Raw genomic sequence first — 16,520 nt, 5'->3', positions numbered from 1 at the left:
AGCACTTAACCGCTAAGCCACCAGGCCGGCCCCTATTATTATGTAAGATGCTAATATAAGGGAAGGCTGGGTGAAGGGTATATGAAAACTCTCTACTACTTTTGCAACTCTGCCCTAAGTCTAAAATTATCTTTATAAAGAGATGATGATTGGGCCGGCCCCATGGCTTAGCGGTTAAGCTCGCGTGCTCCACTGCTGGCGGCCGGGGTTCGGATCCCGGGCGTGCACCGACGCACCGCTTGTGTGGCCATGCTGAGGCCGCGTCCCACATACAGCAACTAGAAGGAGGTGCAGCTATGACATACAACTATCTACTGGGACTTTGGGGGAAAAATAAATAAATAAAATTATAAAAAAAAGAGAGAGAGAGATGATTATTATGCTAATACATGCTTGTAAAAAAAATCAAAATGTTATATTAGAACTTAAGTTCCTCATTTCTTCACCTGCATCACCAGTGGTAGTCATTAACATATTTGGATGAATCCAGAAATTTCCTGTAATATAAACCTGTAGTTCTACACAATTGAGGTAATTATACATACTTTAATACTCATACTGTTCATATTGCTCATACAGCAGCTTGCTTTTTAATGCTTTTTATGCTTTGATATCTTTCTATAAATGATGGCATTCTTTTAAATCAATTTTATTCGTTGATTTTTTTTGGTTATGTTATGCTTTCATATATACTATAATTGCTATGCTGTACTATGACTTACTGTTTTTTCACCCAGCAAATACATTATCTTTGCTATCCACCAGGCACTATTTAAGTGCTTTATATAGATTAATTCATTTAATCTTCCCATCAAAGCTATGTATGAGGGGCCGGCCCCGTGGCTTAGCGGTTAAGTGCGAGAACTCCGCTACTGGCGGCCCGGGTTCGGATCCCGGGCGCGCACCGACACACCGCTTCTCCGGCCACGCTGAGGCCGCGTCCCACATACAGCAACTAGAAGGATGTGCAGCTGTGACATACAACTATCTACTGGGGCTTTGGGAAGAAAAAGGGAAAAAAAGGAGGAGGATTGGCAATAGATGTTAGCTCAGGGCCGGTCTTCCCCAGCAAAAAGAGGAGGATTAGCATGGATGTTAGCTCAGGGCTGATCTTCCTCACCAAAAAAAAAAAAAAAAAAAAAGCTATGTATGAGATATGTGTTATTTCTTATCCTCATTTTGCAGATGAGAAAGCTGAAGTACAGAGGTTAAGTAATAAGTTCAAGGTCGTAGCAAATGGTAGAGCCAGGCTTTGAACCCAAGCAGTCTGGCTCCTGTGTGCTCCTCACCTTCTACCACATCCTGCCCCTATAATTTGTTGTGGATGTTTCCCTGTGTTTCATGTCACTGCGCCTCATTCGATTTAATGGTCACATAAGGGGCCATGCTATAGACGAAGTGTCATTGAACTCTTCCCTGTTGGTGTTTTTGACTCCCATGTCTATCTCCAGCCCCACGTTCCCAGTCACCTCCTCAGTGTCCCATGAACGCCACAGACTCAATTTTAAATTGACTAAAACTGAGCTCATCCTCCTCCCACCCGCGCCTGCTCCCCTGTCCCCATCTGAGTGGCAAGGTCAACACTCACCAGTCATCAAGGGCAAAGGCAGGAGCTAGATTGAGAAAGAATAAGTGACACAAAGTAGGTTCCAAAGGAAATGAAAGGTGTTTGGGTCAGTGGCATAGGGAAAAGGTTAGCCTTGCAAAAAAAAATAAAAGGGCGTAGGTTAGCTTTGGACGTCTGGAGGAAACAGGTGGGAAGAGGGAGGATGGAGGAGACAAATTTAGGCTTCTGGGTTCTTAGCTGCTCATCACCAAGGCAACTGCGCTGCTGTGGCAACAGCAAAGGAGCACCGCCACCTCCCCAAGTACCTCGTCGGCTGCCGTTCCCTCCGCACCAGCCAGACGCTTCCGCATGGGGGGCTTGCGGGGCTCCGGGAACGGCTGAGGAAGGCGGGAATTGCTGCTGCAGTAGCCAATCGGGTGGGCCCTGCGGAGAAGGGCGCAAAGGAGGGGCCGGGAGTTCTTTGAAGCTCTCCAAAGGGCATTGAGAAGGCGGGCTCGCGTCCCTTCTCCACCACTTAGGGGCCGAGGGGAGGGAGGGGGCGGGACCGGGGTGAGGCCGACCGGGGGCGGGACCCGGGTAAACAGTGGAGAGGATCCGCCCACTCTGGCTTCTGCCCAATAGGAAGCCAGGGAGCCAGTCCGGACAGTTAGAGTACCCAATGAGCGTCGTGGCCAGGCCCCCGTGCGCGGGGCGCCGAGCCAATCGGCGGCGGCGGCGGGCGGGCGCGGGCGGCAGAGGCGGTGCGGCGGCGGCAGAGCGGGCGCTGCGGCAGGAGGGAAGATGGCGGACGAGGAGAAGCTGCCGCCCGGCTGGGAGAAGCGCATGAGCCGCAGCTCAGGTGCCGCGGGGTCGGGGCTGGGGCGGGGCCGCGCGGGCCCGCGGAAGTAGAGCTCGAGCTCGCCCCTCGGGCGCCGCGCCGCCGCCCTGTTGCCGTGGGGTCTTGGCTCCTCTGCGTCGTCCCCGGGTAACGGCCCAGTCGGCCCCGTGGGGCTGCGAGCTGGAGGAGCGGGGAAGCCGGAGGAAACTGAGGCAAGGGGCGGGGCCGGAGAGGCCCAGCGCGCTGCCGGGGGGTGAGGGGCCGGTGATCCGGCTGCACCGCCCGGGCGGTGGCCGTGGCCCTACCGGGCCGGCTGACACCTTTCGGCCGAATGCACCTGCCGTCCCGGGGGACCGTCTCTGCACCCCGCGGGGCCCGGGGGCCACCCCGGGGGAGGTCACCCCACCCCCATGCTCAGGGCGTGGCCCCAGGGTGTTGCCCAGCCTGGGATCCGCAACCTACTTTTGCTAACACGCCTGCCGTGCGCATCTAATACTGAGTCTGCGACATGCGGCCGGTGGTGTTCTCTCTGAGGATGGCGCCTGTGCTCGGGGCCCGGGTTAAGGCTCATCCACAGTATTCATGTCAATAATAGGGCACGTTTGTCTCAGCGCCAGGCATTGTGCCAAGCTTTTTAAGTGTGTTCTGTCTCTGCACGGCCATAACTCGGGGCGGGCAGGGAGGGGAGGTCGTTCTTCCTCCCATTTTGCAGATCAGAAGACTGAGGCCAGAAAACTTAAGGAAGTCGCCCAAGGTCGTTCATTTCAGGGGTGGGGGCTGAGTTAGAACCCTGCCCTTGTCACTGCAGACTATTGAGGAGCAGGCCCTGCATCTCTCTCCAGTGGCTCCATAGCCCGTAGTAACCGCAGTGGCAGTTATAATTCCTGATTATTGACCACCAGGCACTGCGGCGAGGACTTTGCATACATCATCATTGATTCCACGTTAACCCCATGAAGTTTGATGTCCTTATTCTCTCGCCTCACTCCTACTTTTCAGATGAGAAAACTGAGGTTCAGGGAGATGGAGCCTGTTGCCAAGGTTTTAGAGGCAGGCAGTGGCTCAGCTCTCACCCTGCTCTGGCCCTGGCCTGCGGCTGTGACCTGCAGTACAAACTTGATGCTCTGCCCAATTCCGGGCCCCCACTCCTGCCACTTGTGCCTGGCTCAACCCTGACAGTCTTCCTTAGGGGTGACATCAGCCCTTCAGGGTGCTGGGCACAAGTCTTCCATGTCACCCAGGGAAACTCTGGGCCCCTGGAATGATACCCCATCTCTGCTGAGTCCTACTTCTAGCTTCTTATTTGCAGCCTTCACTCCTTCATGTTCCTCAGTCCTAGGTAACGTCTGGCCCCTAGTCATGCCGGCCTCTGGTTCTGCAGCACAGCATACTGGGTGGGCGACAAGAGCAGAGCTTTTGTGTCTGACACACGTGGGTACAGTTCCTGCCTCCCCGCATTTGTGCCTGGAGCAGAGTAAACACTCAGGAAACGTAAGCAAAGATGCGCAAGGTGAAGCCTCAGTTTTGTCGTCTCTAAAATGAAGAAAATAACAGCTGGCACACTCTTAGTGCCAGGTGCTCTCCTGAGCATGAGTTTTATCCTGAGCATCAGTTCCAAATGTGGACTTATTCAGCCTTCCAGGCAGATACTGTTATCTCCATCTTACAGGTGAGAAAACCTGAGGCCGGGCCAGGTAGGTCATACCTTGAGGAAATGGCAGAGCCAGATGTGAACAGGTGTCTGGCTGCCTGCGTGCTTTGCACTACTCCCTGTCCCCGAGGCTTCCTCTCTTCCTCACCCTGGGTTATTTTCCTTCTTGAAGTTATGGCTGAAGTTACTGTCTTATTTGCTGTCTGGTACCTGTTTGTCCCCACCTAGAATGTTAGCTTCCTAAGGGCCTGTGGCAGGTGGTGGACACAGTGGATTTGCTGAATGAAAGCATCTCATCGGCCGGTCCCGTATGCTGGCCCAGGGTGGTGTCCTGTGAGCACGTCGGCGCTGAATTCCCGGCCCCCCCTCCCTACAGGCCGGGTGTACTACTTCAACCACATCACCAACGCCAGCCAGTGGGAGCGACCGAGCGGCAACAGCAGCAGCGGCGGCAAAAATGGCCAGGGGGAGCCCACCAGGGTCCGCTGCTCACATCTGCTGGTCAAGCACAGCCAGTCACGGCGGCCCTCGTCCTGGCGGCAGGAGAAGATTACCCGGACCAAGGAGGAGGCCCTGGAGCTGATTAACGGTGAGCGGGGCTGGCGGCGGGGGCTCGGGGTGGGGTCCTCTCCCTGGGAGCCAGAGCCGGCCTTGTGGAAACCACGTCAGACCTTCCACCCCAGCTGGCTCAGCTGTCAGGGGGGGCCTGGGTCCCTGAACTTGACAGGAGCCTGGCCCACACGGCCGCCTCTCCTTTTTCTTTCCATCTGGTGTTGGAGGCTGAGCCAGGGTAGGTGGGGAGGACCTAGCAGACCTGGATTCAGGTGGTTGCTATGCCACTGTAAGCCCCTTGACCTTGGGGGACCCGAGTCACCTCTTTAAGACTCAGTTTTCACCTCTGTAAAGTGGGCGTCATCACATACCTATCTGTGAAGGCCGCTGGGAAAATTCAGTGAGATGAGACAGTCACTGCGTGGCGCACAGTGGGCCCTCGGTCAGCGGGGCTGTGGTTGATGGTAACATCATCGAGCAGGGTCCTGGGGCACATAAGTGGGTGAGTAGGGAGGGAGGTTGGAAAGTAGCAACGCAGAACCAACTGGCAGAGTTGGTGAATTAATTCTGCCCCGAGGGAGGAGGCTGTTCCTTGCTCTGTTCTGTGCTTCCTCCACAGTCTAGAGCAGCAGTTGAGAGGCAAACTTTTTCTGAAAAGGCCAGATGGTAAATATTTTAGGTTTTACAGGCCATAGGGTCTCTGTCGGCTCTGCCTTGTAACTCGCTAGCAGCCGTGGATAATATATAAACAAATAGATGTGGCTGTGTGCCAATAAAACTTTATTTACAAAAACAGGAGGATTTGGCCGTTGGGCCGTATTTCGCAGAACCCTGGTCTAGAGCTGTCCAGTGTGGCCGCCACTACCTACATGTGGCTATTTGTGTTTAAATTAATTAGAATTAAGTAACATTAAAGATTGGTTTCTCAGGCATGCGGGGCACACTTTGAGTGTTCAGTAGCCACGTGTGGCTAGCGGCTGCCGTCTCAGGCAGCACAGGTATGAAACGTTTCCATCATTGCAGAAAGTTCTGTTGGGCAGTGCTGCTCTGGCTCTCATGTACGGTTTCATTGTCCGCTCAGCCTCTCTCACCAGAGACCCCAGACCCCTCTCAGGCTGCTGCTGCCTCACATAACTCAGCCACACCTAGACAGCCTGAGTCCCAGTCCGGCTCTGCCAGGTCCCCGCTGTGTGACCTTGAGTAGGTTACTTAACATCTCTGAGCCTCAAATCTTTTCTTTTTTTTTTTTTTTTTTAAGTTTTTTTTTTTTTTTAAAGATTTTATTTATTTATTTTTCCCCCAAAGCCCCAGTACATAGTTGTCTGTCATAGCTGCACATCCTTCTAGTTGCTGTATGTGGGACGCGGCCTCAGCATGGCTGGAGGAGTGGTGCCTCGGTGCGCACCCGGGATCCGAACCCAGGCCGCCGGCAGCGGAGCGCACGCACTTAACCGCTAAGCCACGGGGCCGGCCCTCAAATCTTTTCACTTGTAAAATTAGTATTATGACAATAAGACTGACTTCATAGGGTAGTTGTGAGGACTCCAACCTAATGCATTAAAGCATGAATAATGGCCCTGGAATGTGGAATGGTCTATAATTGCTAGCGGTCATTATGATTGTTGTGCTTATTAGCATAGGCCTGACAAAGAGTGCATACTGGGTCCTTATTGGCTGTTATGTTACTGTCACATCACTCGATCCAATACTCAGCCTGTAGGATGTTACTTGTACACATCCACACGCCCCGCGTGGCGTCTTGCACAGAATCTTGAAAGCAGATTAAATAGCTCACCTCCTGAGCTCTGTGAGGACAGGGACTGGATCATCTCTCTCCCCACTGTATTCCCACCACCCAGCGCAAAGCTTGGCCCACGTTAGTGCCCACGGCATCGGCTCATGAGCCAGCAGGAAACAGCAGAAATGAAGGCCTGGGGCTAGGACTCAGGGGAAGGCTGTGCAGGGGCCTGAGGAGGGATGAGACCCTTCTAGGTCAACATCCCGGCCGGGTTGAGGAGGGCCCAGAGTGAGGTGAGGAGTTTGGGGCCTTTCCTGGAGGCGGCAGGAAACACTTGGCCACAGGTGACGTGGAGAGGGCCCCTGCGGTGCTGTGTCTTCAGGAAAGAGCCGTGTGGCTGGAGTGGGAGGGCCGGGGAAGCCAAAAGGTCCAGAGCCCAGGCTGGCTCGATCAGCAGTGAGTGACGAGGGGCGTCTGGGGAAGAGGAGGAAATGGTGGGGGTCGGGGGAGCCAGAGAGAATCACGAGATGACCTTTTGGGTCCTCCCAGCTCGAGTGGTCCATGTTCTGAGGCTTCTGGACCACACGAGAGTGAGCAACAGGTAATGCGCGTTTGGAAATTGAGTGGCAGGAGGCATCGTCACCAGTAAGGGGGACTCCAGAAGAGGCGCGGTCTGGGGAGGGACTCACTAAACCTGAGGGGCCCGAGGCAGAGGCGCTGGGGAGGCAACTGGGAGAGGAGCTGAAACAGCCAGGCCAGAGACAGAACCCCTTGGGACAATCCTGGCAAGAGATGGCAGGAGGCTGAGGCAGGTGGGCACGGTGCGATCTGAGCGTGGCTTGGAGGGAAAGCCGTCGGGTCGTGGGGACTGCCTGGGAGTGGCAGGTGGGGGTGCTTCCCGCATTGCGAGGATGGACATGTGTGTGTCTGGTGGGCCCGGGGGTGCTGAGGTCAGCTGGGGTCTTGGGAATGGGTATCTGGGGGCTGCAGTAAGCAGCTGGACCCTTGAGCCTAACCTTAGGTCACTGCAGACTCGGGAGCGTTAGCCGGAGTCAGACAGGCCTGCCTGTGCCGGAGGGCCCCGTGCAAGGTGTGGGAGGAATTGCAGCTAGAGGCAGTGTGACTTGAACTTGGGGGCAGGTAGAAGTAGGGGAGCAGATTCTAGAGAGATTTAGGAGGCTGAATCAGGAGGACTGGGTGATGGATTGGATGGGCGGGGCGGGTTGAGGTCAGACCCAGTGTGACCTGCCCTGGAGTCGCACAGAAATGGATCCTGGTGCCGGCGGTGTGGCCTCGAGCAGGGGTCTTCATTCTCAGAGCCTCAGTTGGCTCGTCTGTAGAATGGGGACACGGTGGCCGTGAAGATCCAGGGGCCGACCTGGAGCTGAACACTCAGCAGAGTGATGGGCTCAGTGTCTGGCGCTCGCTGTCTACACAGCAGAGCCTTGACTCCAGTCATTCAGGCGTGTGTGGTAGGGGGCCAAGATTAGAACAAGGCCTCTGCTCGCTGGCAGCCCCTGCTGCCTCCCCACGACCCATGGGGAGAGCTCTGGGCAGGGCCGCAGGGGGCCTGGTGGGCTCAGCCTGCAGACCCTCCAGTGACCTTGAGCCACGACCTCTGTCTTGGCCTCAGTGTCCTGAGACACACACGGGGCTGAGGCAGGCCCCCGGGGGATCGTGAGGAGGTCACAGCGAGATGCGGGCCGTGGTGCCAAGTCGGCGAGGTTTTGCCTTCATTGTTTCTTCTGTGAGAGTGGAAGTCCCCCTGTCACTGTTCTAGGCGATCAGGATTTGGGCAGCACACTCGCAGCCCACAGCCTGGGCCCGAGTCTCATCAGTACCCATTTAGATCCAGCTCCCCCGTCACCCCAAGCCGCAGAAATCAGCGCATCCGCATTTTCTGCTGAGGCTCCTTTGCCCAGCGTCAGCTCCTCTGCGGCTGCTGGGCTTCAGCCAAAGGCTGTCAGGGAGCCCAGGACCGGCTGCTTGTCATTGCCACTGTCCTTGTGGAAGTAACCAGGCCACGGAGGCGCCCTCCCTGCCTGCTGCCCAGCCCTCCGCCCCCACATGCCCAGGGCCTGAGGGCCCAGGGAGGCTCTAATATGAGCAGCAGTCCCCCACATACCCATGCCGAGGGTCTGAGGATCAGTGAGCACCTTTGGCCTGGTGTCGCCACCCACGGTCGGTGACTCCCTTCCAGCCTGGTGGCATCAGGCCAGGTCTCTTGTCTCCCTGGGCCCCTCCTGCTGTATCTTGGGTCTTCTGGGACAGCACACCTAATTCTGTCACCTTCTTCCCTGTTCAGGCCCTTTCCCTAGTTTGTCTCGACACCTTTTTAGGGTCAGAGAGCACCCTGTTGGTTCACTCGCTTCCCCTTAAGTAATTATGGTGCGTTAGCTGAGGCTGCCCTAACAGAATACCACACACAGGGTGGCTCAGACAGCGTGATTTCTCACAGTTCTGGAGGCTGGAAGCCTGAGAGCAAGGTTCTGACCAATTCACTTCCTGGTGAAGCAGCCACCTCTCGCTGAGAGCTCACACGGCCTTTCCTTGGTGTGCGTGCGCGTGCGCGCGTGCACGCACGTGTGTGTGTCTCATACGGCCTTTCCTTGGTGTGTGTGCGCGTGCACACACGTGTGTGTGTCTCATACGGCCTTTCCTTGGTGTGCGTGCGTGTGTGCGCGTGCACGCACGTGTGTGTGTCTCATACGGCCTTTCCTTGGTGTGCGTGCGCGTGCGCGCACGTGTGTGTGTCTCATACGGCCTTTCCTTGGTGTGCGTGCGCGTGCGCGCACGTGTGTGTGTCTCATACGGCCTTTCCTTGGTGTGCGTGCGCGTGCGCGCGTGCACGCACGTGTGTGTGTCTCATACGGCCTTTCCTTGGTGTGCGTGCGCGTGCGCGCGTGCACGCACGTGTGTGTGTCTCATACGGCCTTTCCTTGGTGTGCGTGCGCGTGCGCGCACGTGTGTGTGTCTCATACGGCCTTTCCTTGGTGTGCGTGCGCGTGCGCGCGTGCACGCACGTGTGTGTGTCTCATACGGCCTTTCCTTGGTGTGCGTGCGCGTGCGCGCACGTGTGTGTGTCTCATACGGCCTTTCCTTGGTGTGCGTGCGTGTGCGCGCGTGCACGCACGTGTGTGTGTCTCATACGGCCTTTCCTTGGTGTGCGTGCGCGTGCGCGCGTGCACGCACGTGTGTGTGTCTCATACGGCCTTTCCTTGGTGTGTGCGCGCGTGCACGCACGTGTGTGTGTCTCATACGGCCTTTCCTTGGTGTGCGTGCGCGTGCGTCTGCGCGTTACGCACTGCGTGTGTGTGTCTCATACGGCCTTTCCTTGGTGTGTGCGCGCGTGCACGCACGTGTGTGTGTCTCATACGGCCTTTCCTTGGTGTGCGTGCGCGTGCGCGCGTGCACGCACGTGTGTGTGTCTCATACGGCCTTTCCTTGGTGTGCGTGCGCGTGCGCGCGTGCACGCACGTGTGTGTGTCTCATACGGCCTTTCCTTGGTGTGCGTGCGCGTGCGCGCGTGCACGCACGTGTGTGTGTCTCATACGGCCTTTCCTTGGTGTGCGTGCGCGTGCGCGCGTGCACGCACGTGTGTGTGTCTCATACGGCCTTTCCTTGGTGTGCGTGCGCGTGCACGCGTGCACGCACGTGTGTGTGTCTCATACGGCCTTTCCTTGGGGGGGGGTGTGTGTGTGTGTGTGTGTGGAGAGAGAGATGGATCCCTCAGGTGTCTCTTCTTATAAGGACACTAATCCTATTGGGTCAAGGCCCCACCCTTATGACCTCATTTAACCTTAATTAGTTCTGCAAAGGTCCCATCTCCACCTACAGTCACATTGGGGGTTAGGGTTTCACCATAGGGATTTAGGGGGACACGGTTCCATCCATATTATGTGGAGTGACAACTGGTGACTGTCAAGGGCTTGCCCTGCGCCAGGTACCACTCCAGCAGTAATTCCCTTACTCCTCACAGCAGCTCTCCAAGGTGGGGGCTGCTAATTAGCCCATTTTACAGACCAGGCGAGTGAGGCTTCAGAGGTGAAGTCACCTGCAGGGTTGCAGAGCTCAGGAAAGGTAGAGCTGGAATCCGAACGCAGCAGTTAGAGTCCAGAGTCCGCCCTCCTCACCCTCAGGGGTATACTGTGAGCTGGCTGGCCTGTGATTGTCAGTGGAGGCAAATGCTGTTCTCTTGTGCATCCAGTTTCAGGGGCTTCTGAACTCCCCGAAGCAGGTGGGAGATCCAGGCTGGGAGCTCCCTGAGAGGCGGCCCCGGGTCTGCCTTGCTCATAACCAGAGCCCCAGCCGGAGCCCCGGGGAATGGGCACTGTCTTGGTGAGTGGTGTCCATGCCACCAGGCGATGCTGGGCATTGCCGGGAAAAGGTCGGGCAGCATCTGGGATGCACTTCCTTTCTCTCCTCTTTTTTTTTTTTTTTTGGTGAGGAAGATTTTCCCTGAGCTAACATCTGTTGCCAATCTTCCTCTTTTTGCTTGAGGAAGATTTTCCCTGAGCTAACGTCTGTACCAGTCTTCCTCTATTTTGTATGTGGGACGCCGCCTCAGCATGGCTGACGAGTAGCGTAGGTCTGTGCCCGAGATCCAAACCTGCAGAGCATGCTGAACTCAACCACTACACCTTGGGGCCGGCCCCTCTCCTCCTCTTGAGTTCACAAAGAAAAGGCGTGAGATTCTAGAATTTCTGCCTCAAGAGCCTGGTGGTAGATCCCTCTCCTTCCTTGTGGCCTGTTTCTGTCTCATTTACTCATGAATTCCTTCAGCCTTCGTGAACACCTGTTCTGTGCACAGCGCAGGGTGCTGGAAACACAGCAGTAAGCAAGGCCGACCTGCCCCTGTCCTCCCAGTATGAGGGGGCGACAGACGCACAAACAAGGCAGGGGTAAATGCAGGGCCCGAGAGACACCCCATGCAACGAGGTCTTAGGGAAGACTTCGGGCTGAGACCAGAGACACAGCAGGTGAGCTTCAGGCGGGAAGAGACACCTAAGCAAAGGCCTGGAGGTAGTGGGGTCAGGGGGAGCCAAGGAACAGGGCATAAGACAGCTAGGGGTTGCACGGGGGTCTGAATGTTCCCTTGCATCTTGGCAGGTGACCAGACTCTAGGAAGGGAAACTCAGGAAGGACGTGTGATTTTTTTCATTTTTTATTTTTTATTTTTTTGGTGGGGAAGATTGGCCCTGAGCTAACATCTGTTGCCACTCTTCCTCTTTTTGCTTGAGGAAGGTTGTCCCTGAGCTAATATCTGTGCCCATCTTTCTCTGTTTTTTATGTGGGATGCTACCACAGCATGGCTTGATGAGCAGTGCGCGGGTCTGCGCCTGGGATCTGAACCTGCGAAGCCCGGGCTGCCTAAGCAGAGCACGCCGAACTTAACCACCATGCCACGGGGCTGGCCCCTCCCCCCTTTTTTTTGTGAGGAAGATCAGCCCTGAGCTAACATCCGATGCCAATCCTCCTCTTTTTGCTGAGGAAGACTGGCCCTGGGCTAACATCTGTGCCCATCTTCCTCCACTTTATATGGGACGCCGCCACAGCGTGGCTTGACAAGCGGTACGTCGGTGCGCGCCCGGGATCCGAACCTGCGAACCCTCAGGCCGCTGAAGTGGAGCGTGCGCACTTAACCGCTGCGCCACCGGGCCGGCCCTGCCCCCCCCCCGCCTTTTTTTTTAAATCATTTCAGGCTCCCGTCCAAGCAGAGTGTTTTCCAAGAGAGCTTGCCGGTCAGAGGAAGATTTGGGTGCTGTGAACTGGGGGGCAAAAGCTGGGCTTTTATTCGATCTTTAGGCTAGTATCTCTTGGTACACACACCTTGCCCGGGCCATCTGGTCTCAGGGATCCCAGCTGCTGGAGGATGCAGCGAGGTGGGGCTTGTCCTGGGCTCTGGGCAGGGCCTGACTTCACAAATGCTGGGCACGTGGGGACAGCTGTACTTCATGGAGGCGGGCGGGGACACCGGGGGGGCACTGTGCACTCAGGATTCCCTCGCCAGTGTATCGAGGTCCAGACAGAAGAGAGAAGAGGAGGAATCTCAGGGCGGCGCAGGTGAGGGCAAGGAGATAACCAGAAATCCAGGGTACCGTAGTGACGTCTGGTTCAGGTCGGAGTCACCGATGGATGCGTCTGGCGCAGGGGGACCACTGTTCCCATCACCCCAGGGCATTACTGGCAGAAGCCACCGCAGCGTGCAGTCCACAGAGGGTGGGGCTTGTGTGTCGCATGGGCGAGCCTGTGTGACTGGGCAGCGCATCACAGTGATGGCCAGACCAGACTGAGACGTGCAGGCAAAGGAGACCAGGGATGGACAGATCAGAAAGAGGTAGGGGCAGCCTCATCACTGGGGCGTACAGCCCACACGGCAGGGAGAATGGTGACAGCAAGTGACATTTGTCAAGGTCTCACTGTGCCAGGCACTGTGCTGCATGTCACTGTGGCCTGCTGGCAAATGACAAACGATTGAGGCTCAGAGGCAAAGGGATAGTCAGGACAGGACAAGAGTGACAGGGACACGGGGCAGGCAGGGATAAGGGGACAGCTATGGGGGCGGCCGAGCGGATCAGATACCAGGACGCTACGCTTGCTGCCGTGACATGCGGCAGGTCGGGCTGATCAGCTGCTGTCATGGTCCAGCCATTTTGACTCTGGTCCCAGGCAGGTGGGTTACCGTGACGTTGAGGTCACACAGGAGGCCGAGGCCCGAACAAGAAGTTTGCAGCAGCCCAACGTCAGGCAGATGGCCCCGGCTGGGCGTCTGGGCCTCCGAGCACCAGGTAGATTAATCAGCAGTGTCCCTGTGGTGCCCAGGCAGGGACCAGGCAGGCGTGTCACAGCCTCGTTTAGGTGAGACAGGAGCAGCGGTTGGACGTGTCACAGTGGTGTGCAGAAACCCAATGGCAGGTGTGACAGGGTGACCCTCACATCCGACATGGGCTGGTGCCGCATTGCTGAGCCAAGTGGGTGCATGGTCTCAGGTGTCCCCAGGGCCCTCAGGGAGAACGCCCCCGGGGGAGTGGCCATCAGGAAAGCCATGTGGGCCCAGTGCGAGGTGAGGGGCTGTTCCTGCTGTCGGGGGCCAGATGTCCTGAGAGCCTGCTCGGTGGCTGAGCCTATGGCACAGGGAGGAGACTGACAGGGATGCCCGTTCCTGTGCCAGGGCAGCTGGGCCGGCAGGAGGGGGACATTTAGGGGAGGAAAGGGTGGGGTCTGGCACAAAGGGCTCCTGCCTGGACTCGAGAGCGACTGGTGACTCCTCCCCAACCGCACATGGCCCTCCCGCTCTCTGCTCCCTGAGTGTGAGTGACACAGCTGCTCCGAGCTGCCACCTCGAGCCGCTCTGCAGGGAGCGCTTCTCAGTCATCCTTCCCGCCCATCAGCCCTGGCCTCCCTCTCCCTCCAGGGAGAGTCGTCACCCCATGGGGACAGTCTGGGCCGCACAGAGCACGGTGAGCTGCCAGTACCCCTTCTGGGGGCAGCTGCGAGAATGTGTAGCTGCCTCTGGGGCCGTGGTCCACGGGAATGACGTCCACAAGCCCCACCTAGGCTGCCTCGGGGTGTCTTCACGACGCCCCCGTGAGCAGCTGGGCCTTCCACCTGCTTTCGACAGATGGGACAACTGAGGCCCACGGGCTGAGGACTCAGCTGGCTCCCGTGGCAGAGCCAGGCTCATGCCCTGGCCTCCTGCCTTTCTCCTAGAAGCCTCTAGAAAACTTTCCCACCACTGCCCTAGGGGCTCTTGGGGGTTCCTGGGTCCCAGCGTCTCTCTTCACCCTCTGCCCTGTCTCCTGCTCTCCTGCTCTCCTCTCTGACAGGGGCTGGAGGTAGATTTTCTCTCTCAGTGTGTGAGGGGTGGGAGGAGGCCGTGCTCTGTTCATGTTATGTTCGCGTGTGCACACGTGTGTGTGTGTGTGTGTGTGTGTGTGTGTGTGTGAGAGAGAGAGAGAGGGAGGGAGGGAGGGAGGGAGAGAGAGCAGGAGTGTAGGAACGGGGTGTGAGACCGGCATGGCTGTCGAGGGCACCACAGGGTCACGGTGTGCCGGAGGAAGGCACCACTTCATGGACGAGTATGACTCCGGCTGTGACTGCACACATCTGCAGGGAGAAGGCGTTCCAGGATGTGTGTTAGTGTGCACGCATGCATGCACACTCTATGGGAGGGGGTCGCACACTCCTTTCCACGTGAAGTGCCGCCCTGCGTCTGGAGCTCTGTGCCCCCTGACGCGAGGTCTCCCTGTGTGTCCCCGTGTCGTGTGTCCGCAGGCTACATCCAGAAGATCAAGTCAGGAGAGGAGGACTTTGAATCTCTGGCCTCACAGTTCAGCGACTGCAGCTCGGCCAAGGCCAGGGGAGACCTGGGTGCCTTCAGCAGAGGTGCGCAAGGGACGGGCACCACCAAGCCCTGGGGGACCCTGGGGCGCACCGGTGGGCCCAGCCCGGGAGTGGTTGGGGGGGGCGGCCCCTGCTGCACGGGCCTTCAGGGTCCACCAGGTGGCAGCACAGTCCCTCCCTCAGGCCCCAGGGGCTGCCCTGCTGTGGCTGAGGTGGGGGCTGCGGAGCCCTCTCCGCGCTGTCATTCCTTCCTGGGGTGGGGGGTTGGTCTGTGTGTCTCTCTGCACAGTTGTCCCCCTCATGGGCCCACCAGAGAGCGCACTTCCTGCCATTTGCCTCTCCTGCTGGGAATATAAGGCATAGGCCCCTGAGAGCCCCAGGGCATGTCCCCCAGAACATGTCACCCATCAGGGGTGAGGGGAGAGGGGTCAGATCAGCCGCCCTGAGTTTAGGCCTGTCTGGCGGGGGCAGTGGAAAGAGAGGAGAAGAGGGGACCAGGCCGCCGCTGCCTCCTCCTCCTCCTCCCTCCATCCCTGGGGTCTGCAGAGCATCAGGGAGGGGTCCAGGATGGGGCGGGGGGTGTGGAGGAGCCAACAAGGGGCGTCAGCCGCCCGCCCACCTGCCCCAGAAGGCAGGGGTACAAATGATGTGACGGGCTGGGAATCAGGCCCGAGAAGACGAGTGCATCACCAAAATGCGTCTGTAAACGCACGGCAGCAGTTCTGCCTGCCATCCCTCATGCTGTCCTCAGGCTTCCCGGGCCTCCTTAATGGCCCTGCCGCCCCCGCTGGGCCGCAGCTCAGCTCGTGACAGGGCCATAAACGGCGTGACGGATGAGTGGAAGGAGTGTGAGGCTGGCGCAGGCGGGAGTCCCATCTGCCCGGCCTGCCTGGTGCTGACCGGCAGCCCAGGCCTTGACCCCGCACCCCACCCCTCCCGCGTCCCCAGGTCAGATGCAGAAGCCATTTGAAGACGCCTCCTTTGCGCTGCGGACGGGGGAGATGAGCGGCCCCGTGTTCACGGATTCTGGCATCCACATCATCCTGCGCACCGAGTGAGGGTGGGGCGGCCGGGCCTCGCCCGCGGGGTGGAGCGGGCGGGACAGGGCGCCTGGGCCTGCAGACTCCACTCCCCGCTCCCTGCTAGTGTCCGCAGTATTTATTGTTCCCAGAGTGGCTGGGGGGCTCTTCCCCGGGGGGAGCTCCCTGTGCGCCCCTGGTTGGGGCTGTCCCTGCCAGACTCTCCTCCCCTTTAGGAATTGACTTCAGAAGGGCAGCCGGGCTGGGGAGGCCCCCAGACCCAGGGACTGGGGGTGACCTGTCCCAAAGAGAAGGCTTGGTTATCTGAGCTGTCCCCTGTGTCCCCTTGGGTCCAGGACGGGAGCCGGAGGGCCTTAAGTTGTTTCTGGTTATGCCATGTTCCTCTGTTGCAAAAAGCAGATCTGTGCGTGTGGCCTGGGGGGGCCGTGGGGCTCTCTCGGCAACAGTGCAGCACCCCCTATACCCTGATTAAACCTGGAACCACTGCTCTGCTGTCCTGTGTCTCATTTCTCCGCCGCTGAGGCCAGAGGGGCACCGTGGGGGGAGCCATCATCTCCCACCATCCCTAGTGTCCAAGCGTCCACCCTGCCTTTCCTCCCTGAGAAAGAAGAAATTCCCAGCATGAGTTCTTCCCAGCTGCCAGACACCCAGGGAGGCGGGGCACCATTCAGTGCCAGCGGTCTTCAAACTTGGGTGTTGAAGAATGTTCTAGAATGCACAGGCCCTGCCCCACGCCACAGCTCTAGCTTCAGCAGGTCAGGGTGGAGCTGGGGGATCCTGGGAGAGCCAGACTGAAGCCCCTCTGCCCTGGG

At 58.0% G+C, this 16,520-nt stretch overlaps 1 protein-coding gene across 1 annotated transcript; it reads left to right on the top strand.

The window, feature by feature from the left end:
• Window positions 1-2,278: 2,278 nt before the first annotated feature.
• Window positions 2,279-16,193, top strand: PIN1 (peptidylprolyl cis/trans isomerase, NIMA-interacting 1). Its single transcript, XM_004442609.3, has 4 exons — window positions 2,279-2,405; window positions 4,412-4,624; window positions 14,600-14,710; window positions 15,617-16,193. The coding sequence occupies exons 1-4, from the start codon at window positions 2,348-2,350 to the stop codon at window positions 15,724-15,726; spliced, it is 492 nt and encodes a 163-aa protein (XP_004442666.1). The 5' UTR covers window positions 2,279-2,347; the 3' UTR covers window positions 15,727-16,193.
• The last annotated feature ends 327 nt before the right edge of the window (window positions 16,194-16,520 follow it).

Source organism: Ceratotherium simum, chromosome 39 (assembly GCF_057802395.1).
Source record: "Ceratotherium simum simum isolate JZ-2026a chromosome 39, ASM5780239v1, whole genome shotgun sequence".
Taxonomy (NCBI): Eukaryota; Metazoa; Chordata; class Mammalia; order Perissodactyla; family Rhinocerotidae; genus Ceratotherium; species Ceratotherium simum.
Note: the sequence above shows the minus strand (reverse complement) of the source record. Positions and strands in the feature narration are given on the sequence as shown.